Source organism: Ornithodoros turicata, chromosome 9 (assembly GCF_037126465.1).
Source record: "Ornithodoros turicata isolate Travis chromosome 9, ASM3712646v1, whole genome shotgun sequence".
Classification (NCBI taxonomy): domain Eukaryota; kingdom Metazoa; phylum Arthropoda; class Arachnida; order Ixodida; family Argasidae; genus Ornithodoros; species Ornithodoros turicata.
Window position 1 is genome coordinate 16,054,764 of NC_088209.1, and position 26,287 is coordinate 16,081,050.

General features: G+C 49.0%; 1 protein-coding gene across 1 annotated transcript; it reads right to left on the reverse strand.

The window, feature by feature from the left end:
- Window positions 1–512: 512 nt before the first annotated feature.
- On the reverse strand, window positions 513–23,229 carry LOC135368196 (protein obstructor-E-like). The gene is made up of 5 exons (XM_064601328.1): window positions 23,007–23,229; window positions 5,408–5,647; window positions 4,442–4,627; window positions 2,901–3,102; window positions 513–751 (listed from the first exon to the last, which is right to left on the reverse strand). The coding sequence occupies exons 1-5, from the start codon at window positions 23,059–23,061 to the stop codon at window positions 724–726; spliced, it is 711 nt and encodes a 236-aa protein (XP_064457398.1). The 5' UTR covers window positions 23,062–23,229; the 3' UTR covers window positions 513–723.
- Between the last annotated feature and the right edge of the window lie 3,058 nt (window positions 23,230–26,287).

Sequence of the window (26,287 nt, forward strand, 5' to 3'; positions counted from 1 at the left end):
GGCGCTAAACAGCGGCTGCAAAAGCGCTCGGTGTGAGGCTGGGTGGAAAACGGTGTATACGTCCGCGCGGGTGAACGAAAAAGGCTTGACACTTTTCAACGTGCTCCACCGGCTAGACGGCGCTGCGCTTTCAATATGGCGGCGCCCACGGGAGAACGGTGTTATACAGCGAGCAGTAACGTCAGCGCCCCAAAATATGCAACGCGCGGTAGTTTAGCAGACGACGGCCCCACCTTCAAATACATGGTCTCGAGTTGTTCACACTTGGCAAGATGCACCGCTTCCTCAGCGGGTTCCCTAGAGGTCTTGTAGCTTTCCTTGCTGTCATATCGCTGAACCCACAAACCCCACTGATGAAACTACCTCCTGTTGGCGGATCCGTGGCCGCTTGGGCCCGAAATGGCGCTGTCTCTGCAACAGAATTATCTGCAACAGTCATATAGCAAGGCTCTTATGCGATGTGCGGAAGGTCGCAAGCCGCGCTAATGGAACTGTTCCATAAGTTGAAGAGAATCGCTTCATTTGACGTTTATTTGATTTACAAATACTTCGCTCGACGTAAACGTACAGAATTTAGCTGCCCAAGGCGCAGTATAAGGATGGCAGGCTGACGATAAGCTCAGCGATTCATTGTTTCCGTGTGCTTCGTTTTTCGCGTAGGTGCCGTAGGTTTGCTCTCTTCGCTAATTACTGTAATACTGCGCCGTTGAAATATTTCGTTGTTCACTTCTTCAGGAGTTGGGCGGCGTGGCTGAAAAGAGAAGGGAATTTTTGCGTCACACGCACATCCTTGAAAACAGAACTTCACCACACAACATGCTGGGGGTCAACCAACCATCCATTGCATATAATGATACCGCTATCACTCCTGATTTCACTCCGGGGTGCACGCCCTTTTGTGACTATTAACGTAACTGCATTAGTGTCACAAAAAGGCGTGCGCCTCCCGTTGTCAACAAATTAGGGGGATAGAATTATGCTATTCGAGATTATGGTTGGCTATAGGAGCGCGTAAAAGTTGTAAATCATAAGTGGGGTTCAGAGTTTTCGGTTTTAACCGAAAAACATAGAATACAAATGAATGTCCGAGAAATGATTGGAGGAATTAATCGTTGCACACGTTAGATCTAACGAAACGAGTCTGCTCTGATTTCACGATTTAGGTATATCCGCTTCGTTGTGGAGCAATAAAGTGTTCGTTTTGTGATGTCTGCTCACGTGAGCTAATTTTGTATTGTTCTTTCGCTGAGACGCATACTTTTTAAATTACGTTGCGGTTTATATTCGATTCGCCGATAACTGCAGGCTAAACCATGTGCACGCGGGGCCGACGAGAGAAATTACGGGCCCCGAGGATGGGTCATGCCCGGGCCCTTTCCTCATCTCTCAATAACACAATCCAAGTACCTCTTCTTTATATGATTACAACAGGCCTTGGGTCCGGCGAGCCCGTGAAGTGGCCCGGGCCCCGGGCAGGGGTGGGGAGTTACATTGCAAAGTACAAAGGAGGGCATTACAAAGTAATGCATTACTTCCTGTGATTTCTCTCGCCGACCCTGCATGTACATGGCTTACCCTGCAGTTATCGACGAATTGGATATAAATCGGTACCGGTAATTCATTACCTTTTGCTAGCAACTAATGCGTAATAGTAATGCATTATATTTTGACGGATTAATGCAGGGTGGCATTACTCATTACTTTCGTTGAATGTTCATTGCGCCACATGAAGGTTGGAACAACAAAGAGGGCGAAGGGCTCAGCCTATGGGGAATCCTGCGCGACCTCAACAGTCAGCGGTGTGTGCCATCACCACTTATCAGTGTCCACATGGTGATATCACCTTCTTTCTCCTCTACGCATTTCGGGTAAAGAAGAAACGAGGAAGCAGAAGCCTCTATGCAGATAACAAGTGACAAGTCCTCTGTAGTGATAGGCTATTGTGGTCTTGTACTGTGTTTGTTTGTGTTGTGCTGTCAGAGGTCGCTTTTCTGCCAGGACATAGTTGTAGAGCCAGGTGTAGCGAAAAGGAGCCTTGTCCGTGGGACGAATTTAGTGCGTGTTATGAGCCAGATAGTTGCGATGGGAGACATTTTACGGTTAAGTACAAATTATGTGCCCCTGTCAAAGAAGACGAACTCGACTAATGTCAGGGCGTCTCCCAACCCCAAAAAGTAAGCAGGTATCTCCAGGTAATCAGGTATCTCCAGGTAATCAGGTATCTCCACGTAAGCATGTATTTGAAAACGACGTAAACAAGTTTGGCAGGGTAAACAGGAACTATGTAGCTGCCTCTGCTCTGCAGACTGAAGCCCGTTCGTCTTGAAGCCCGTTCGGGAGGTCCTCGTTCAACAAACTCGCGTGCTCTCTCAAATATCGATATACCCATTCAGCGGAGACTCGGCAGAGTTTTGATCTCGACGCCAGCGCCTCAAGGTGGAAAATGTAGCTGGATGTCTATAGCTCTACTTTAACAATGTTGCGTTCTCGAGAAGGATACATTTTTGGGCTTCGTACGGAGGTGTGTCACTTCAGGGTGCAAGTAACGGGGTATATGAAGTCTGAAAACACGTCTGAGTGTGGTCCGATTTTATTGTATGAGAGCAGAAACGTTCTATGTAACTTTTCGATGTCACGATTCGCATGGAAGTTTACGACAGGGCGAAGTTTGTTTGGTATGGCCATCGCTAACGGGCATTGCCACAAATAAACGTGGCAGCGCCCATTACCGGTGCCATCCCAAACAAACTTTGCCCTGTCGGAGACCTCCACGCAAATCGCATTGATGTTTGCAATGACCTGTCACCGGGACCTGTCAGGAGTACGCCTCGCACTCTGTCGTCCGTGGATTTAAATATGGAACCCCTGTGGAAAGAAAGAAACGGTTATCGAATGCTTACCAGTCGGGGACATCACGAGCGTCTTCGCAAGTGTAGCTGTTAAGACTGAATGCTGATCCAGGACCGCAACTGATGAGCCTTGGCAAGTCGTGAACGCAGGTAATCAGCTTGGTGCAGTCTCCGGGGTGAGGGTAGCGAGGGTAAGGGTAGAACTTGCCCGACAGACCGGTAGCGTGGTCCGGGCAGCGGAAACCGACAATGGCTGCAAAAATTACACACAAAACTTTAAGGGACCGCCAACCCGTGTCTTCCCTCCTTTACTGAGACATATGATAACTTCGCAAATCACCCTCGCTGTTATTGTCCCAGTGAAGAATACTGAGAGCAGGACGGTCGCATGTTTTCTCTGGGGGGGTAGTTGTGCGGGACTAGCCGAATCCCGGAGCAAGAGTGACCACACACCCTGTGGACTTAACCCCCTCCCCTTTCCCTTTTCGCTCTGTCAGCTGACCTGTAACATGATTGGTTAGGTGAGGGGCGAGTTAGGACGACTATCATTCGGGCCGGCGGAAACACTGTGTGTAACTTCTTTTGACGCAGTTTCTCGACTGCAACATATAGACCGCACCTCCCCAATCTCTATACGTATACGCATGGCCCACCTGTGAACAGACGACATTTCCCGTTAAACCAGTAGCGTAGCAGGAAACAAAAATTTGGTAGGGATTGTATGGGAACCTCGCACAGGGAAGGAGGATTTCATTCACTTTTCCCTCTCGCAAATGCACTATTAAAGCAACGATTTCCGGGGTTTGAACCCCGCGTTACATGGCATTATACCACGACACTGAAAAGATTTTACAATATGCCGCGGTACTAGTGATAGCGCACCCTTTGCCAGTACCATATAGCTTGTGATCGGAGTAAACTGCATGGCCCACACTCTTAAAAAAAGAGTGTACTTTAACTCCTTTTTTCGCCACATATATAACACCCTTTTGGAGAGTACAATTACGCTCAAAAGGGTGTCCCTTCACTCCCTCAAGGGAGTAGCATAACACCTTTCTCCCTACTGGAGAATAATATTACTCCCCGGCAGGGGGAAGGTGTTATGCTACTCCCTTGAGGGAGTGAGGAGACACCCTTTTGAGCGTAATTGTACCCTCCAAAAGGGTGTTATATATGTGGCAAGGAAAGGAGTTAAAGTACACCCTTTTTTTAAGAGTGCAGGTGCAGTCGCGGTTGCAGGGGAGGGGAGGGGGGGACGTACGTCAGTCACATTGGATTTCCCTCTCTCCTCTCCCCCACTACGCGCTCCGACAAAGAAACCGCCCCCAACTGAGGGTCTGGATCCGCCCCTGCCCAAATGTATGTTTCGCAGATGGAATTGCAACTGGCAGCATCTACAGAGCTGGTCACTTAACGCACAAATTATTCCGCGAAACGATATCGCACAGTCTTTTCGTCAGTGTACGACTATATGGTCACTTGGACGCTGCCTTACGTTGTATATGCCGCTACGAGGACCGATGAGCTCTATACTCACTTGTGATATGTTTGATCTAACCGTACTAGCCATACTAGCCATGATCTAGGCATACCTTCAGAATCGCATCCATCGACGAGGTCTGGCCAGTTGCAGGAATGGGTGGCATCGTCATAAGCCAGGCCAGCACCGCAGTCGGTCAAGTTCGCAGCGCCGAACTCGCACTTGAAGTATTGCACGCAGTTGCTACTTGGGAAAACACCGAATTGCCAAGGGCAGTCAGGAGATGGAACTGGGCCAGCTGTAGTAACCAACAGGGAATGAATTAAATTTGACGTCTAGCCTATCTGCTCTACCTAGGATAAACATGCCTCCTTTCGCTACATCACATGACACAGACATACTGTATGTAAACTTCCACTGTCGTTGATGAATGGCCGCAGACGACACGTAAAAATTATCGGCTACGAATGGCTGCTAGCGCGGCTGAAGACGGCTTGTTTCTATGTTTGCAATCCACGAATATATTCGCGTAGCAAGTGGCTGTGATTGGACTACTAACAGTTCGTCACGTCTTGTAGTGAGCAGTCCTTAAAATCAAGCCATCGCAGCTGAGTAGAGGCATAGACGCATATATACTGAAGATGAATAATAGTGTAAAAGCGGATTCACATATGTGTTTCTATTTACATGCTCCACCTATATCGGACGCAGTTATATGAATCGCTAAGATCAATCAAGGATGTGTGGATTACATTCGTTGCTATGTGTTATATTCGTTCAGATATGCGTGATCGGCTTCCTTCGACGTGGACGGCGCCGCAGTTTGAAGCGCACGTGTGAACTATTTTCACAATTGTAAAGTGTTAGTTACACAACATTAATTAAAACAGCGACCAAGGTGGTTGCTATAGACAGGCCTTAAGATGGCCCACCTGACCTATAATATACCGCCATTCTGACTATAATAAAGGCGGCATTTTCTTATTTTACGAAATTCTGCCCGTTGTTAGCACAGATCATCAGCATTGATTCCGCGCTCTTGTGCAGTTATGTTAATTGCCACAAAAGGACAGCTTACGCTTCGTTCCGGCACAGTCGACCCTCCAATTGTAGTCACAGAAATCGTAAATGCCTCCCTCAGGCTTGAAAAGTAGTCCATTAGGGCAGACTTCCTCGGTGACTGTGCCGTTCTCGCAGCGGGTGTACTGGTCGCAGGCAGTCGGATGAGGCCAGGCGAGCAGACCTGGGTCTGGGCAATGACGGGCCGTCTCTAGCACGTGCACCTGTCGAGGATGCCTGCGGGCCTTCGCATCACGGGCTGCAATAAACACACACACACAGTTAGGCAAAGCACGATAATACGGCAAAAGCTACGTGCAGAAACTGGCAGAGCCATGCATTGGTTTCATGCGTTGTAGGGGCACTAAAGTGCAATTATTTCATCTCGCGCAAGGAAGGATGCCGTTACCTTGACACTAATACAAAAGGAACGAAATTCGTCCGTTGCGTTGTTCGTATTTTATGCGAGAACGAAACCGCAAGTTCCGCTTTTTCTCATTTCGCTTTCTCAATAATAGTGAGTTTTCGTATGTCGTACGACATTGCCTTTGCGTACGCAAGGGATAGCGTTTGAGGTTCTGCGCATGCGCAGGACATAAACAGAGCTTTTCGCATTGCTAAGAGTCACCGCACTACCCCTGACGATCTCAAAGGCGACAGCGTACGATATAGGCCTACTGAAACTCACTAATGACGGCAATGCGGAGTCCCCTATCATAGGCCTGTCATATGGGGGGGGGGGCAATTTAACAAAACCAATGGCAGGCTTCACTACCATCCTGCACTTGCACTTCAATGATCATTTGGGTGTGTGTTCCCTTTGGAATTGCGCCTTGGTTTTAGCGCTCCTTTCGGTCCTTATTCGGGTCATTTAGCAGCGGCGTCAGCTCCTCGGAACTCGACCACTGGCTCCGAAAGGAACGACGCTGGATGATGCACAACATACATTTTGCATCCTCAGAAGCGTATATCTTTTGCGCGGGACCGCGTTGGTGAGCATCACGTGCCCCTCTGTCAGCAGCATCACTTCCCACAATGTCGATGCGACCGCGGGTATCCACTGGAGCTCAATTGTGTGCCCTTTTGCGACGGCGGCACTGTACGATAAGATGATGTCGTACGCTATGACCACAAGACCACTGGAGGCCACAGGTGTGCGTAGTGCTTGAAGACCGCTCTGGTGATTGACCAGTCACCAGGCGTTGCTTGGTTGGCAATGTACTGGACGGCACCGAGAACAGCGTTACAGCCTCGCAGCCGTAGAAGACGTCCGGGGCGATAAGCGCACAGCACGGTGGACACTGGAGCCCTCGATGACGAACGCACAAGATCCTGTGGTATTGGTGGATGCATCCCTGATAGTCGTCGTCCTTTCAGCATTCCTTCTTCCTAGTACCCGGTTTGGAAATCCGGGTGCCGGCTGTGCTGACTGGGGTTTTTCCATGGTTTTCCTCAGACGCTTTCAGACATATGTCAGCACAGTTCGCTTAGCAGTCGGCCCTGGACGTTACATTCCCCCAGGGCGTCAGTCGTGACGTTGCCCACATCTGTGAGGCCGACAACGGCGAGCCCTTCTTCTTCTTCTTCTTCGTCCCGCGGAGAATGGCCCTTTCACCAGCACCACCTGTCTTCTTCTGCCTTCTTCTTCCTCGGCGCTCTATAGCCTTTGTTGCCTTTGTGCCATTAAACCCATAATCTCTCTCTCTCTCTTCTGTCGGTTGATAGATAAAACAAAGATAAAATCACCTGAATATAATAAAAGCAGTTTTGACATACTCAGAGATGGGTACACGTTGTCCCGGGAAATGTCCCGATCTTTCAGCGTTTCCTGTCCCATTTTTGTCCCGGCTCTACACATTATCACTCACTTGACAGATCGCAAGGCAGTCCTCGTCACTCTAAAGTAGTTGCGGATATATCAGTGCCATATATAAAAGTGTGAACATCCACGCACAACAGCTACGGCTGAAAATCGCGTTACACAATCGTGACCGTGCTGTTTTGTTTAGCTTTCTTTTGCTCTTTTTTCTTTTCTCTTTCTTTTTTCCTGAGCACGGGCATCACAGAAACACGATAGTAGACACGAGACTAGTGTATGTCCGTTTTCTTCTCTCTCGATGTTTCTTCTCTCTCGATGTTGCCCAGACTCAGGCTTTGTCCATGATGGTGTTCGTCTACCAGCTGACCTGCGTTTCGTCGTCTTATCGGTCACTGAGCAGTCTATACTGCAGAGCGCGTCCAACTGACTGCGCAACGACCACCACGGTTCGGTTGAGTAAATGATGAAGCGACGGGTATTATAAAATGAATGAGAGAAAACGAGAAAATATTGTGTATCTCATGCGTGTGCACGATTACCATATACGTGGACGCTAAGTTTCGTTTTCTCCCTGACGTCAAACTTCCTCATGTCCGATAAGGCTGTTGCAGCAATGTTCGCACAGCGCCATTTCGGGCCCAAGCTGATACGGATCCAAACAGTGGGGAGCTTCACCCTCGGGTTCTGCGTGGTGCTTCAAACTGTATGGTGCCGAAACATGCTACAAAACTTGTAGGAAACTCACAGACGAAACGACGCATCTTGCCAAGTGCGAACAACCGGAGACCATATATTTGAAAGTGCCACGTCCTATGCTAAACTACCGTGTGTTTCATATTTTGGGTCGCTGACGTTGGTGCTGACTGGCGTCACTTGGACCGCAGATAGGTCTATTGGATGTCCGTGATCTAGTTTACGATGTCTCGGAACGCCGGACGCCTGACTTCGTGGTGTCTCTCTCTGAGTACACTTGAGGCCACTGAAAAGCCCCTTGTCCAGTGTGCTGACAAAGGTGACTAGGAGGATGTGCCGGGCTTCAGTGCATTTCACTATCACGAACATGTCGGTTATGTCGTTTAACGAGCCGTTGTGTCTTGGAAGTCACGTCTTTCTTCCTCACTCTCAGCTTCGATGGATATCAGTCGCTGCCCAAGTAGCACAATGTACCGAAAGTCGAGTGCAATAGGGGTGGGTGGTATGATGTCTTATCACAGTTCTTCAGTTTCACACGTCTGTTCAAGGCCTTCCACCTACCCGTCCACCCCTATTGCACTCGACTTTCAGTACATTGTGCTGCTTGGGTGGATATTCGAAACGTTGCAATGCGTGTCTCCAGAAAATAATCTGACGAGGTGTCTCGTGTTTAACAAATCACCCGTATATGTGGGTCGGTGTCATCGCAACATAAAAACGCTGGGAAACAGAGAAAGCGCTCAAGTTCAGTTGGTAATCGGGGGCCCTATACTCTCACGCAAGCTTTTACTTGAATGCACGTGGTCACGCTCCATCACTCCTGGACACCTTCTTTTTACGCTTGCATGCGCTTCGAGGAGGAAAAAAGTTTCACCTACATTGCTGAAATTACGACACAGATATGGTCATCTTTTCTGTAAAAGCAACTTTTGTTTTATGCGTTGCCGACTGAATTTGATCGGTGCGCGGGCTTTTTGTTTCTTAGTCTTCTTCTTCTTTCTTTCTCTTTCTTCTTTTTTTTTTTTTTCTATTGTCCATCTCCCTCTATACGGGGATGACTCGTAAATTGTGGTTTTCACACCCGTTTGCATTTCGACTTCAAGGTGCTGTTCGGCTGACCTTTGTTATATACTTTCCTTTCTCTCCTTTCTTTCTTTTTTTTACAACGAACGCATTTTGCCCCCTCAAGCATGAAATGTACGTGTTACAAATAACATATGACTCACCGTGTCACGCCCATATGCGTAGCACCCGATAACAGTGATCGAGCTTTTGTGCAGGGGCGTATCTAAGATTTTTCCGAGGGGGAGGTGGGGGGGGGGGGGTCCGCTATGGACAAGTGCCAGGTGCATGCTGGGATTGGTCCATTGAACCCTATGTTCAAGTCTGGTATTGAGGGGGTCAGGACATCCGGACCCCCCTCCCCTAAATCCGCCCCTGCTTTAGTGCATCGTACGTCATCGCCGTTGGTATCATGAGGGATCCCAAGCGGCGCACAACATATTGGCCCAAAACTGGACCAGTATTGGCGATGGTGGCTCAATATTGGGCCAAGATGTTGTGCTGCTCGCGATAGCGTGTTCGCGGATCTGCGCACGCTCAAAACTACACAACGAGAGCTTCGCGCAGAGCGCAGAACCCCCAGCAGAACCCCCACGCTATCCTTTACGTACGCAATGACGAATAGCGTGCGATGTACTAAAGAGCACTAATAAAAACCGACGTGCTGAAGATAAGCACTGCGGCACAGTCGGGTGGATCAACCGTTGCCCAGAAGTAGCTTTTAACACCCTGTTTTCTTTGTATAAAACTGCTAAGCAGGCCAGTAGGTTGCACCATAAGGATTAATCCACCCCATAGACTCATAATTATCGCAGAAATTGAATTTAAAGTACGCCGGAAAAAGCGACCGTGCGCAACGGCGGTGGAGAGCAGTACCAGCCAGTGATCGGCCTGGGAGTCTGGGACCTTGCGCTGAGGCTACAGCGGCAACGCTCGCTGATAGGTCTAGAGAAGTGATGTTGCTACTCCGCTGCCGTCTGCTACTCGGCTGTTCGGGATTCTGAAAGCATTGCTCCTGGCTCGGTCATGATTCGGCCGCTCCTTCTGTCCCCAGTTCCCCCCGGGGAACTGGGGATAGAAGGAAGGTTTAGAAGGGGTAGAAGGATAGAGAGAGGATAGAAGGTTTAGAAGGAATAGAAGGATAAGGAGAAGGTTTAGGCGGCAAAGCGACAGAGTGCCCCTGTAACGTCATCGGTGGCGTGTCATCATGCCTTATCCTCCTCTTTATACCCGGAGTGGTGTGTGAAGGGTGAACGCGTGGGACCATGTTTATGCGAGTTTTTTTTCTTTTCTACGAAACATTGCACACATCGAAACCTTTCTCGTTACTCGATAAAATAACACACACAGACGTCAGACGTCTTAGTCTCTCTCTTTTTCTCTCTCTCTCTCTCTTGTCCTCTGTACTCCTTTAAACTGCCACTACGGACTAAATCTCGTGTCTTCAGAACACTACCAGAGTTATCTTGCTGAAACCTTCTTGTCTCACTTTACCTGAGGAAGCGTGGACCTCCACGCGAAAGCTTGTACAAATTAAACTTAAACAAAAATCTTCAGTGTCGGCTTCTGTATTTTGTTTTTGCATTCCTGCAAAATATTTTGGCTCTACGTGACACGAAAGTTACAGAAAATTATTATTATTATTTTCTCTCTCTTTTTTTTAGGACTGTGACGCCAGGTTATCATCCGACGGAGCGCCCGGCTCCGGGAGGCTCACTTTTTGCACTCCGTTAGGGGAGCCCCACGTGTCATATCATCGGAACACAAGGGGGGGGGGGGGAAGACATCTCTCCCATTTCCCACCCTTTGGATCAGCGTCGCCTGAGTTCTCCACCACGTGACCCTCCGCGGACGCCACATTGTTGCAAGGAGAGGGGCGCTCTCTCCAGAACATGACGTCATTGCAATTTGTGGGCAAAACATGACGTCACCTCTTCCGCGCGTCATCGAAACTCCCGGAAGTCACCAGATCTTCAAAAATTTATAGAAATGCACAACGCTCGCGAATAGGATTCAAATTTCGCGTATAGAATCCTTGTCGTACCATTGGGGACACGGTTGTCTAAGGTCTCCAGCCCGTGGCGGAGCGATCTCCTATCGGCGACGTCGCGCAAGAAGGAACTATTACCAATACCCTCTCCGAGGGGAGGCCGCGCCGCGCTGAACTGCTCTAGCTAGCAGATGAAGGTGAGAATGCGTTGGCACTCTCTCCCGACAGGCGGCGCTGCGTGACCTTACCTCTGAGGCTCTAGCAGAGGTAGCAGCTATGTCAGGCAGAGGAAAAGGTGGCAAGGGTCTCGGCAAAAGAGTACCTGATCCCAACAGCTCTTTTCAGAGCTCCACTCCCTCATGTCCTGAATCCGCTATTGCGACGAACTCACCCAGCCCAGAGCCCTCGGCGTGTAAACGCCGGAGGCACGACGAGTCACCACGACCGGACAGGAGCCAGGCCAATGCAGACAGCGCCAGCGACAAGACGGAGGAGGACAGCGCTACCCATGTTCTACAGAAGAAAGGACGCAGAGCTGGCATCCCCATCATCATCCGCCCGGTGAACCCCTTCGAGTCTCTGCTGCAGGTCAATCCAAACAACATCGCAGAAGACATCAGAGCCGTCACGGAGGCACCAGTGCTACGCCAACAAGTTCACGCTGACGGCTCGATGACGCTCAATGTTGCCGTCCCCGAAGCAGTAAAAGGTATCTGCTCCATCCAGTTTCTTGCTGGAATCCAAGTGACGTGCTATGTGCCAGTATCCTATACAAGGAACATTGGCAGGATAAGTGGTATGGAGGACCCATACACAGATGAACAGCTCGCGCAGTTTCTGCGCGACGACGGCGTCACAGGAGCTCAACGCATGTTCCGCTACCGAGCGGGACGGGACGGCGTTGAGACGAAAGTCCCTACAAGCACGGTGCTGCTGACCTTCCGATCGGACATGCCCCTGCCCAATCGGATCACTTTGGGATTCAACAGCTACAAGGTTTACGACCACATACCCCTGTACCAGTGTTTCCACTGCCAGCGCTTCGGCCACATCGCTCGTCACTGCAGGAGTGGTGTGCGCTGCAAGCGCTGCAGTGCACCTCACAGCCACAAGGAGTGCCCTAATCCAGCAGCAACAAAGTGCGCCAACTGCCGGGGAAACCATGCGGCAGGAAAGTGGCGCTTAAAAAGAAGAAAGCACAAGTCCTCCAGGACCCCCCAGGAACGACGTCCACTGCCACGGACAAGGACCGGCGAATGTCGGCCGTCCCATAGCCCAAACGACGACGACAGCGACTCTTAAAAATGAACTTCACCACATAGCACGCTCCTAGCCAACCAACATCCCGAGTGACATCGTTCTCTCACATGATTTGTGGAAAACGGTAGGCGTACGCCTTTTTGTGACAATTAACGTTTCTGCATAAGTGTTACAAAAAGGCGTACGCCTCCCGTTTTCAACAAATCAAGGAAGGGAACGATATCACCCGAGATGATGGTTGGCTAGGAGCGTGCTATGTGGTGAAGTTCATTTTTAAGAGTGTAGTGGTGTACGGTCTTGGCCAGTTTTGGCCAGTAGTACTTTTCCCTTATACGGGCCAGTGTCCGGCTCTATCCCAAATGACCTGATGACGGTTCGTCGTGGCAAGATTCAAGAATCTCGATGCGCATGTCCCCAGGCACAACGAGAAGCCACGTAGCGCCTTGTGATGCGTGGTTTTCTTTGTAGAGGACACCATTACGTAGGGAAAAACTTGGGAGTGATAAAACATTGTCGGCGCGGCCCTGCAGATAGTCGACGAGTGTCTTCAATTCGGGGTCGTTATACTGCTTGGTAGACATGGTAGTCGCGCTCATTGGACCGAGGAAATTGAAGTCGACGACGTGGACGATTGGGTCGACAACTATGAGCGGATCGCCAAGTTCAACAACTGGAGTGACGACCAGAAGCTCGTCAACGTCTATTTCTCCGTGGAAGGCACCGCGAAGACATGGTTCGAGAATCGGGAGACTTTGCTCACGTCCTGGGACGTCTTCAAAAGCAAACTCCTCGAGGCGTTCTCTTTTCAAGAACGCGCTGAACGTCTGCTCCAGAGACGGATCCAGCTGCCAAACGAAAGCGTTACAGGCTTCGTCCAAGATGTGTTGCGGCTCTTCCGGCGAGCTGACCCCAAAGCATCCGAGGAGAAGGTTTAGCGACTCATGAGGGGCGTAAAAGAAGAAATTTTTCGCGCCCTGTCCCGGGATCCACCCGCCACGACCGACGCTTTTCCGGACGAAGCCGTCCGCCTTGAGAGGACCCTGCTCTCTCGTGCTACCGTTAACGAACGACACCAGGGCTACGAGGCTTTCTCCAGGACCGTTGGCATTGACGTCGGATCGCTCAGACAGCTGATTCGAGAGGTGGTATGCGAGGAAGTACGAGCTCTCCTCTGTCCTGAGAAGGCTCAAGACCCTTTGTCTTCGATCGGTGCGATCATAAAGGACGAGGTTCAGCAGGCAATCCAGACATCGTCAACCGCCAACCCCGACGCCGAAGTACCGAGACCAACCTACGCCGCCGCTGTGAGATAGGTGCCACCTACTCGTACGTCGTACTACGGAAACCGTTGGACGCTTCCTCGTGCCTGAGTTTCGCGATGATGATTCGTGGCAATATGCTAAGCTCCCACCACACCGGCAAACTTGGATAACTAGCACTGATGATATGTATCAGTGGGAAGTCTGCAACTGCGCATTTGATTTGAATATATGTATACGTAATATAAAGTCCATAGGAATTTTTCAGTTCATTCTCTTAGCCGTAGAGATAAATTACCAAGTGTGGATTGCGCGCTGCATAGCAGTACACGGGGGTCGCGCTCGGGGGCCGTCACACGTTCTAAGCCTCGTTCGAGCGGGTGTTCGCAGGGTTTCACAGAGGGAGAGAGCAGTCCTTGGTGCTATGGAGTTCGGGAGACGCTAGCTAACTTCGTCTGTGCTATTCGAAGAAACGCATGGAAGGTACGTTGTTCACTACTAAGCGTTACTTTCTTTCGTGCCGTTATCCCGTACGCAACTCTCCACAGTCTTGGTCTGTTGCATGGCGACGACAAGCACGAACAGCAATCCTTAACGTGACGTGATTTGACAAGCAGGAGAATTGGCATTGCACTAGTTCTAGTTTTAGACCTAGCTTGTTGAGATATTTATATGGGAGCCAGTCCTTGTGACTGGTCTTCCGCCTCGATGCCAATACACATGAATTTTTGAAGCGTGATGTGGGCAAGCTAACGCTTGTCCCATCCTGCAGTTGGCGATACAAAGTCCATAGGAATTTTGGAAGCGCGATGTGGGCAAGCTAACGCTTGCCCCATCCTACAGTTTGCGATACAAAGTCCATAGGGATCTCAGGCGGTTGCTGTTTTGTGATCTATTTTTGAAGTGACTGTGTGGCCATCCACACAGTCACAGTGGGCGATACAAAGTCCATAGGTAGCTTGTCCCATCCTACAGTTGGCAATACGAGGTAGCTCTCCTGCTTGATGACAATACATCATAAAGTCCTTGGGTTGTTGCGAGGTGGCATCTACACTGTTAAAACAGAACTTCACCACATAGCACGCTCCTAGCCAACCATCATTCCCAATCATATCATTCTGTGTCATGATTTGTTCAAAACAGGGGGGAGGCGCCTATCTGGGACATGCATAATGTATCCCAGATAGGCGCCTCCTCCCATTTTCAACAAATCAATACACAGAATGATATCATTCGGAATGATGGTTGGCTATGAGCGTGCTATGTGGTGAAGTACTGTTTTAACAGTGTAGCACGTACATCAATCCCAGACCTGCCGTGAGCCCGTCTTCGGGTGTTGGCGTTGCGATGGTTGTAGACTAGCGCGTTTGTTGCGTTAAAAGAAGCCAGCCAAGAGATATTGCTGGTCTTCCACGATGATGCCAATACATAACATTACAAAGTCCTTGTGACTGTGCTCTTCGTTTTCAGGGCGAGAGCAGTACTATTTTTGAAACGTGATGTTGGCAATACGACTGAACTTCCGCCTCGATGCCAATACACACAAAGTGCTTGATGACAACACATTACAAATCGGTACTGCTTGCGGTGCTGTTCCGGAAAGATTTTTCTTAAATCAGAAATCTTTGGCTTTGTTAATTACGGAGATAAACTTTCAAACTTGGGTCCGTCGTTGCCGGCTGGCTTTCGGTGGCCCAGACTTCGGAGACGCAGCTATATTTCAGGCTGTCATGCCAGGTCTTCGTAGCCACATCGTCCGTGAGGAAGCGCTGTACGTTTCCGTCACGTTCAGGGTGAGTGGCAAGTCATGTTCTAGCCAGCTTGCTAGGACTGTACTGTACTCCGCAGCGACTCTCCCGTGTTTGGATTGTTCGCATGGTATGGGCAGTATACGAAAACTGTCCTAGACAGTGTTGTTATCTAGCTTGTGGGATTGTAACGTGCAGTTAGTGTCACTGTAAAGTGGACTACCCCCATAGGTAGTCCGCCTGCTTCATGACAATACACGCATCAGAAATCTGCCGCGGCCGATAAAAAGGTCGTCGGGGCAGTATAGCTTGCGGTGTTATTCCCGGGAAGATTTTTTCTCAAGATCAGAAATCTGTCCCAGGGGCTACCTGCCCTGTGGGAAAGCGGATGCTTGTCCCATCCTACATTTGGCAATAGAAGGTAGCTCTCCTGCTTGCTGACAATACATTATCAGGAATCTCCCTTAGGCAGCATCGCTTGTGGTGCTCTTTCCGGGAAGATTTTTCCTAAAATCTCCCTTAGGAGTGTTGTTATCCTGACTTTCAGTATAGTGCCCTTTTAGTGTTCCTGTTTGTGTAAGGGAGCCTGCCTAGCACAGGTTTATCCTGCTGTTCGTTTTTATGGCGAGGGCAGTACTATTTTTGAAATGCGATGTGGGCAAACTTTCGCTTGTCCCATTGGAAAACTGTATATTTGTTTGACAAACAAATAAAATACCTACATACTTATAGCTGGAAAATAGGAGCCTACCTCCATCCATAGGTAGCTCTCCTGCTTGATAAGAATGCATGTGGCATCGGGGACAGCCAACAAAATAATGTTTGAAGATTTGAAGATGAAATGATTTGAATCGTGACGTGGGCAAGCATTGTGCTTGTCCCATCCCACAGTTTGCAATACAAAAATATGAATGCACCACCATCGGTTCGATACCCGTATGGAGGAACACCATCTCCTCTACACTTCCATAGATTTCGCTCCCACGCCTTATGGCACGAAGATGGTCCACCACAGTATGGTATGCATGGTTCTGTTGCCCATGAATGGCATAATAAAACTGGCGCCTAACCTATGATCTGCGTCCACCTGTCGGCACACGGCTGAAACACAATGACAAGTCCATGGTCGGCCGTCGTAGTGAGGGCGTCGTCGTGTGTAAAGGGCCTAAAGTCCAAGAAACCCTGCACTTCGCAGGACGCTCCACAGTATACATTTTCGGACAACTGTGCTCTTCGAAGAAACGCATAGAAGGTATACGTTGTCCACTACTAAGCATTACTTTCCTTCGTGCCGTTAGCCCGTACGCAACTCCCCGCAGTCTTGGTCTGTTGCATGACGACGACAAGCACGAACGTGACGTGATTTCACATGCCGGAGTTGGTATTGCGCTAGTTCTAGTTTTTGTCCTAGTTTGTTGAGACAGTTATATGGGAGCCAGTTCATGTGACTGGACTTCCGCTTCGATGCAAATATATGACTTCAATTGTACGATTGACGGCCAGCACGGAAGACTAACAAGCAAGAAGAAGAATCACGGAAGACAGCACTAGGTGGGCAGCAACAATAACAATTATATTCTTACGATGAAGTGGGAAGGTTTTACACTCTAGGAGTGAAACGCTACCAATACCTAGGGGGTCTAATATGATAAGCTTGCGCTTGTCCCATCCCGCAGTTGGTAATAAGACGAGCACACCCCGAATTGGAACGACTCGTTTCTTCAATCGGCTTTATTGACGCCCTCACACACGTCAATGGCGGCGTGTACCAGTTTACTTGGAGCAATTCCCGTGGGCAGCACCGGGCCTAGCCAGCTGTTTGTCCTGCTGGTGCTGTTTTCGGCGTCTCAACGTTCCCTTACTAGATGACCCAGAAATCAAAAGCGATTTATACAATCGGCTGCGGGAACAATGTTCCCACGCGAACTTCGGGTCAGATGACTGGGAGACCTTGGAGCAAGCGGCCGGTGCCCGCGCTTCCGGTTTTGGAGTAGAGAGCGTGCGCGTGAGCACCGGCAGCGTAGAGACGCACTCAGGCAGGTACTAGCTGTGCTGCGGCTCCCTGACTCACGTGGCTAGTGAGCTTGCGGACGTATCAAGACGCCTGGCGTCTCTAAGGGTGCACGCATGGCGCAAATTCGTCGTCAAACAGAACGCCGAACGTTGGTGCTGTGAGGCATACTGTTCCCGCCTGGTGCGCTGCATGCGCTACATGTCGGGAAATCCGTGCACGAGTATAGCCGAGCTTAGGTCAGAGGACGGCTCCCTTCTCACTGACGCAGACGACATTCGACGCGCAATCACTTCTAGCGGACTAGCCTCCTCATGGTTGTGCTCTACAACTTTGCAATTGCGCGGTCAACCTATATTCATATCAGATTAGTTACGAGAGGTAATTAACGGCTGTACCAATTACTGATACGCCACCACCTTTGAGTCGGCCCCATCCGGAATAGATATATTCAACGGCTTATCCGAAAGAAAAACAAATCGCTCATTTAGTAAAATTCTGGTCAGTCTTATGTGACGCACCCTGTATACACACGCTAAAAGTGCCTTCCATACTCTTTTAATCTTTGATCTCAGTTGTCTGGCGACGTAAACACCCAGTTATTATTATCTTTTAATATTTGTTTTGCATCCGGATTATCCGTTCGTTTTACGGCTGATACCGTTGCGCTTGTACAAGGCACCGAGCGCATCGGCACGTCAACACTCGTCGACCGCTCTTGCTCGTCGTAAAATTGCCGCGATTAGAATGGCGCCCCTGATCAAGCGCAACGTTTATGCAGTACCCGTCAACCGCGTGCCCCATCCAATCTAATCTAATCTCGTTAAGGCGGCCGCATCTCAATGAGGAACGTCAAGGTGCATCATGCAGACCTCCGCACGTTAGATAGGCATCGACCACTGCACAGACTTTATCAGAAGTTGCTTTTGGTGTGCGCGCCTGCGTGCTTATTTAATATCAGCCGTAATTCGCGTGTGCTGCAATGTAGTGTTTTTCGAAAACAGCTCCGGTGGAAAATGTATTTGTTAGACGCTGAGTTTGTCAAGCGACGAGTGGAAGGACAACGTTGTTCCGGGGAGCTGCAACGTTCTATGACTAAAATAACCGGCAAAATGAGAATGAAGGAAAGGAAGTTTCGCTGGCCGATACTTGCTTGACACATTTAAGCCAATTAACCACCGCAGAGAATGATATTACATTAATTCCGAGTCAGCTCCACCGCTGATTCTCATTCCGCTAAGACGGCTGGACTCGGTGCCTTCCTGGGAATCACCCTTGATGGCAGGGTGCAAGTTGCTTTACGACGCTGTCTTTCGCCAGGGGCATTAAATACGGCGCGCTGAGCTTTCGGCGCACGCTGAAGAACCCTCAGGTGAGCAAAACTAATCCACAGACCCGACCACTGCGGTGGCGTAGCTCATGATCACATGGCGATCACGTGGCGAATTCCACAGGTATATAGCTGTAGTGCAGAGAAAGTTACACTGACTCCCCACAAGGAGCCTCTGCTTAAAGTGACGATGAAATTATTTTCGCCAATTCCAAATCGAAATTACGAACGAAATTTCCAAACATATTTCGTGGACAAGTTTGCATGCTCGCTGGCAAAAGACCGTCCACGAATCAGCAACATCCTCTGTGTATGATCTGACGGCCTGTGCGCCTCGCAGACGGGTCGCCTGTGTTTCACGGCTGCCGTTCACGGCTGTGGTTTAGAATCTTTGCGCCATTTTAACGATTTTGAACTTCATATTTCACAGGGCGGTGAATGCTTTAGTACACAGGAACAAATTGAAAATGATCGTAGGCTTGTCAAATATCGTTTCATTGTCCTTTTAACGTTCCACATCCTCGCTTGCTTGTCGGCCATCCTCTATTAGACTGGTTAGGCAAGGCTTGACTGGTCTTTTCTTTTTTTTTTTTTTTATGGCGCATTTAATAAATTGATTTTGCGAAAGGCTGAGTCATTCATCGTCATTCATCATTCGAGGTACCCTTGTGCAGCGCACGGCAAGCATCCACACACAAGATAGTCACGCAATCCACGCGCCAAAACACCATGACACCCGCCAAAACGCGTCTCTGAACTGGCTGAATGGCGGAACTACGTCACTTAACTTCCATCGTGGTGCTTTTTGCACATCACTCCGTTTCTGAAATGGAGCTACGGAGGTTGACTGGAGTCACGCGCACCGGAAGTACGCTTGGCCTTTAGTGGATGGGGTCATGACTCCTCTGACTGTGGAGTCGTCACTTAATGCGCCCACCACGGTGGACGTGAAATATTTATCAGCAGTCACCGAGGGCGTATAGCTTAGGACGGGGAAGAAGGCGGCTTAAGGACCAATGTTGCCATACGGGATGGACTGCTGTCATCAGTTTGCTTTATGGTGTCATACGCTTCTCTGTGTTCGCGTGCAGTGAGTTCAGCATTGCCCCCAGTTCCCACACATAGACGCCGGCACTGATAGCGCCCCTCTTTCATGCACAAGGATCAGTAAGGTTTTTTTTTTTTTTTACAAGCAGAATTTTACGCAATTTGTGTGTTAGCTTCAGTGAACTCTGCATAACTGTTGGTGTCGTTTTTGAAGCAAGCAGTAAGTAAAATATGTTACTTTGCATAAACATACATATTAGCCTAATAGTTTATAGCTTATAAACATACAGTTTTTAATCCGTCCAGTTCTTGAATACGCTATCATAGTTTGCGACCCTTATACAATGAAGTTAAATAATAAACTCGAGCAAGTACAAGGGATGGCAACAAGATTTATTAGGGAAATTGTGGATTGACTGCCTCAGTAAGACATCTGCTTGAGAAGCTACATATGGAACCTCTTGCCCAACGGCGAAAGGCAGCCAAGCTAAGGATTTTATTCCTCGTCTACCACAACCAGTTACAAGTTGACAGTAACAAATACATTACACGTGTAGACTGTCACAGCAAACGAATAAATCACGGCAAGAACATCAAGCCGTACACCTCACACATAGATGTCTTCAAGAAATCTTTTTTTTTTTCCTGATTCTATTGATTTGTCTGGAACAGCGACCCTAGTCCGTCGCCTGTGTCGATAACGTAAACAACTTTTCCAGTTTGTTACCTAATGCCCTTGACACATTATCTCGATTATGATTTTATGGTGCTGTGATATTCTTTGTTGTGTATTTGTTTGCTTATATTTAAGTTATTTGTTTGCTCTGACCCGCAGCATATACCCATCCCCCCTGTAATAGACAGTATTGTAAAATAAAATAAATAAATAAATATTAATGGTACCATCACTACCCCTCTGAGACAAAACAGACGCGTTCACTTCTTGTTAAACCCATAATCTCTCTCTCACACACACACTTCTTGTTAAAAGCACTCTTTAGAATCGCTCCACTGAACTGATGCCGCGATAAAGAGAAACGAACGAGGGGGAGATAGCGCATCGCGAGAATGAAAAGACCCCCCTCCACTGACGCTACGCTTCAACGAGGCTCAAAAGTGCGTTAAGGAAAGGCTATCCCGTTAAACACCCAAGTCGCCATTGTTCAAATTTCGGACCTGCGACAGTAAGAAGGTAGCCAATTTGATCAAGAAGGAGCCGAATCTGGAAACCCACCGCGTCTGCATCTCCCGCAGTAATGGCGGCGCATCTGCGAACTCTATATACTCGCACGAATGCTCTGCAGCGCACCGCCTACGCTGGAACTCCGCGGTGTCCGTGTTGCACGACACGACATCACTGAAGACGCGCTGTACAGACACTGAGCGACCACCGGCATGGCCGGGTGGGTAAAAGCGTACCCCAACGACACCGAATATCCTCTGGATGTACGAATAATGACCCAACGGACGGATATCTGAGTGATATCCATCGGACGTACGAATCGGTACGCGTGAATCCGTGACGCGACGCGGCTGCACTGAGGCCCGAAAAGTGCGTTAAAGAAATGTCATCGCATGGCCTGGAGTTGCTATCCATATAAAGGAAGACTATTCATTGCCTAATTAACCAAATGTCCTAAGTGCAAGCTGTGTGACACATTTGAAGCAATCCCCGTTGCATGTATCTCCTCTCACTTCCTCTCCACCCTTCCTGTGGTAGGGGACCTCCGACGCGCCCGCCCTCTGCTCTAAGACTGCACGTTGGAACGCAAATTTTACTTTTAGCATCCGGCATAACTTTGCGGGAACACGATTTTTTATGTCACATTACGTGACTTACACGCCTTAACGGTCACAGAACCCGGTGAGACAAGTAACGGTCTCCAGCGTCTCGAATTCTTGGCCGTATGCCATCGTATATCTCTTCGAGCGTATGGCCTTGCTGTCGCTGCTATGCCTTCGCCTTCTATCCTTTGCTCTTTGTCTTATTTGCCCAGATCCAGTTCTACTTTACTCCGCCCGCCAGAGAAACGCGTTTCCTTATGTGGGTCGCTAATGATCGCGCCGATTGAATCGACGAGAAGATTTGCAGATTCCGAAAGCTTTCTCTGCATCACGATGATGTTCCGGTCCGGAGGCTGCCTGCTTAGAAAGCCACGTCCGTGAGCTCCTACACGTGCTATTAAGTATTCATAAGCCCAGCTCAAAGTTCATCATGTAATTCACTGAACTTCAAAGATGGCAGTACAAAGTGTCATAGCATTACATAGGTGACATCGATTGCGCTAAGGAATGTGTCGCATCGCATGAGTACGCAGGTAATCCAGCTTCTTGTAAGTACCAGAGCCGCTTGCACGAGCGTTGAGGCAGTTCCTCAGAGGCGTTAGCGATAGCTTCGGCGGTACTCTACGAAAGATCAGCGTTGAGGACACTACCGAGTGCCAGAAGCACTACGAATCTACTGAGGGCACCGCTGAGGAATCTCCTCAAAGATCGTGCAAGCGGGCCGAGGAGCAACCGGATCACGGACAAAACACGAAAGACGCAAACAACTGCTGTCTTTTGTGGAAAAAAAGCGATAAAAACCGGGCTGTTTGGTGGTACATCTAAAAGCGATAAAACCCCGGTGCAGGGGACACAAAGAGACAACACAGACACATACATAAGACGTGTAGTCCCAACAATGAATGTAACGAACACAGTGAATGCCCGCCTGAATAGACAGTAGGTTAAAAAGCGCTTCGTCTGTGTTGTCTCTTTGTGTCCCCTGCACCGGGGTTTTATCGCTTTTAGGTCTTTTGTGGTTTGTCCATGTTCCTTTGGCTGCTCATACGTACTTACAAGATGCAATTGCATCAACAGGGCCATATCCCTGTTTTGGCAGTGTTTCCCTATGGAACTTAACTTTCTTTGAAGGCCGTTGAAAACGAAGCAGACATCGCAACAGAAATGACAGAGGTTGCCAGAGGAATGCCAGACGGAATGTTGATGAGTGAAACAGTCACGTTTCTTTCTCTTAAGCTGTCACGTGACATTTAGTCACGTTCTTTCTGTGCTCCTTCCATTCCTTTTTACTTTTTGTTTTTGTTAATGGTATCAGGACGCCGTACCGAATATGTGCTGCTTATTCTTTAAACGTAACGTTCATAAAAGGCGCGAAGTAATGAACAGCGCGTTGCCTCCCCGCAGCGCTCCTTATCACATAGCATCACATGCGCCACAAAGGCAACGCGACACGCCGACATACCGCACACAAGGGATCGTCTTGAAGCGACACGTGACATAAAAAGGGGGCTAACTATCTCCTGCCATGCATTGGTGACTGCCCTTGAGGGGCGCTATCGCGAACGATACGTGCCACTGGTCATCGATTCCGTTCAAAAGGAAGTGGCTACTCACCAGAGGCCGGAACGAGGAAACAGGAGAGGAAAGCGAGCATCCAGAGCTTCATCATTCTCTCTTTCTACCTATCCCGAAGCTTGTTTGTGTTTTGCTTTTCGAGAGCCCAACGGTTGAGCGTGGTCTCGCAGGTTCACCACGTAAGCGCTCTCTAGAGCTCCGCCACAACACTTCCCCTTGATTTCTGTTTCCTTCCTGCCACAAGGCAAGGGACCAACAAGAAGTGGCGCACCGGGGTCACGTGGTCGCCACTCGTCGAGTCGGTTTCTGATCGAGTAACCTCGTTTTCTTTCTTTAAGGTTGTGGGTGGGGAGCGGCAGAGGTCCTTGCTACCGACCGCGAGATGTATACGTGTCCCCTTGTGGCGCTAGGTGTGCTGCGTCAACCAAAGTATAGCTCGCCGTAACGGACGCTAGGTGTTGTCGCAAGTTCAGTTGTGTTTCTTCTTTCTCTTTCGCTGCTTTTTTTTTTTTTTCTTTCGAAAGCTGATGCATTGTATTGGTAGGTCAACGGACGTGTTATGTATGGTGGTAAGGTGGGTGGGATGCAGGTACGATCCCAACGCCCGCTACAATTGCAGGACAATCCGTGGAGCTGTCTGGAACTTCTCATGGTGCGACGGAATCGCAGGGGAGAGACTGGAGACGTTAGCCGCTCCAGTGCAGCCAGCTGCTTCAGAACACCACTTGGTACATGTTAAATCGCGGTATGTTAATCACTTTCTTGAGTGAGTCATGGGTAAGGATGGTCCGCTTCAAGTTAGCAAGCGCCACAAGAGCTTTCCTGCCGGTGATTACTAAATGCAAAGTGTTCATTTTTAAGACTGCTTGTTCATGCTAGAGATCTATCGTCATCGAGACACTGGTCGAGCATGATTCACTTGGAACGCGTATCATTCAGTTCCATGCCGTGGGATAACCCGTATTAGCTCAACTCAGTTCACCGTGCTTATCGAATTAAATACTTAAATTAAGGCATTAAGGCCGCTTATCACAATTTGTGCCTGCAAGGGTTTCGGAAGCAGACGGCCTTCAAAGCACCAGGAGCAGTGCACAATCCTTGAAAACAGACCTTTGGTGTCCCCAAGGGCAAAAGAGAAAAACGTCTTCCTTCTGCGCTGGGAGGGGATGTTACATGCGGTAGAAGAATATGCCCTCGTCATGTGATAGGTAGTTTTCAGAATATTTGGCTTTTCCTCTGCTACTTTCGGCCCTCCATCGATGACTTGCAGCTGAGCATGCAAGTATTGGTTGTAGCTGTTCTCCAGGATAAAGTTTATAGTCTCCGCAGGAGACCTCACTTTTTATGAGACAAGTAACATTATGTCCACAGCTGTTGTGTCCATAAACTGTTCTATTGTTCTGTATAGGTCACTGCATTGGTGAAGTACATGATGGATTTCAGTCCTCGAAGTACATTCGGGGTCAGTCGTAGTTCCTTATTTGTGCATCCGACTAAGCCTCGTGATCGATATTTGAAGGCAACAGCTGTGTAAAGTGTAACTTTTAAAATGTTCCGGTTTCTCAGACTTGTTTTTGTTTTGCGACGCATGGACTGAAGCAGTACAAAAGACTTCAGAGGGCTAAACCTCTTTTTTTGCTCCGAATTACGTTTCACGTTACGACTCTAGTGTACTAGAAAACGCACACACACACTGCACCCATCATCTCCTCTTGTAAAGTACGGGCACCATACGTATACAAATCCACAACAAATCCAATTGTTACATTTCCGCTGCATGCTTTGACATGGTGGGCGTCGTCTTTGATGTTCACTAAAAGTTTTACTTTTTTTCACTTTAGACGTATGATAAGCGAAAACATCACTCTAACGCAGTTTTATGGAGAGCATGGGACACGCATGATCGACTCCCACAGCAAATGTCCTAGTCAAGTTCATCAGACAGTGCCAGCAGCCTTCGCAAAGCATCTTTAGTATTATTCGCATAGGACGAGGTACAGTCGCTATAGGACTGTGACACTGTACTATGTAGGACACTATAGGACGGGACACTAAAGGCTGATTCACGTTACTGCGTTTACGGCTGCGTACAGCGTCTTACGTATACCTTCGTTCCATCCGGAAGGATGCTCCGTGGCTACGATTCGCTGTCAGCGAACGTAACACGCGAGCGCAACCGTAAACGCAGCTGTGTGAATCACCCCTTAAAGGGGCTATCGCATCTGGAAAGGTGTGTGTGAGACCAATACGGTAATGTTCGGCATGGTTTCACAGACTACTCGGCTAAGTTTCTCTTCCGAAAACAGCTTACTTATTAAATAAACCAGTTTTAAAGATTCGCACTCCCTCTGCAGCTAAGCCAGAATGACGTAAGTTGGGCACACAAATGGGAGCACAGCCAACACCACCTAGAGAGAGAAAGCCTGTGCATTTCCTCCTCTCTCTCTCTCTTTCAATTAAGAGCCAGAATTCGTCTGCTACTGCGATTCTCCGTTCTGCGAATTCAAGAACCCGCAAGTGATTGCAGCTCACCTGGAGCCTGCGGACCTAAATATTTAGACAAAAAGTGCGAGACGCTTTCCAGAAAATCACTTTTGAGAAAGACCGAGACCGTTTTGCGCTTTATTTCCAAGTTTTCCTATTTAGTACGCGGGGACGTTCAACCACAACTCGCAGACGACGGTGGTTCGTCTCCATAGCCACGACCGCTGAAAGCACGTTCGTGATTGGCTACGGCCGCTGAAAACACGATCCTGATTGGCTGACTCTTAATTGTTACGTCACGTCGACGAGCGCGCAGGCTCTCTGTATCTAGGTGGCGTTGGCACAGCGCAGGTGATTGTCTTCGAGGCCGTCTGCTTCGCGCTTGCACCGCAATATACTAAGTGAAAAGCTCTTGGCTGTACGCTCTTGACTGTAAAAACACGTACGACGCTAACCAGAAACAGCATTCCACGAGCTGATCTCAGACTTCTCCGCGACCTACAGACGCCATCACTCCCGCACGGCGGTCGGACGCTAACACCTCTCTGCCGCTCACTGATTGGCCTTGCCCGCGCCAAAGGGCGCTCACTGATTGGCCTTGTCCAAGTGACGCTTACAGAGAGGGAATTCCGGAATACTCTCAACATCCGTCGTCTGCCGTTCCCATGCGTTACATCAAATTGCACAGAAACAACTTCACTCATTCGCGGTGGATTTTCGGCGCCATTAGCGGTGATGAACGAGGAGGAAAATGGCGCCGTAGTTTCGGAATCGACCGCGATGGATGCGATAGTCCGTTTAACAGTCATTAATGTATGTATAGGACGAAGGACCAG

Bases quoted from the DNA above. Each gene is read 5' to 3' on its own strand.
- LOC135368196 (XM_064601328.1), bottom strand. From the start codon at position 23,061: ATGATGAAGCTCTGGATGCTCGCTTTCCTCTCCTGTTTCCTCGTTCCG. The intron at 5,648-23,006 runs GTGAGTAGCCAC...TGTTTATTGCAG, and splicing joins TTTCCTCGTTCCGGCCTCTG to CCCGTGATGCGAAGGCCCGC. The intron at 4,628-5,407 runs GTAAGCTGTCCT...TGGTTACTACAG, and splicing joins CGACTGTGCCGGAACGAAGC to CTGGCCCAGTTCCATCTCCT.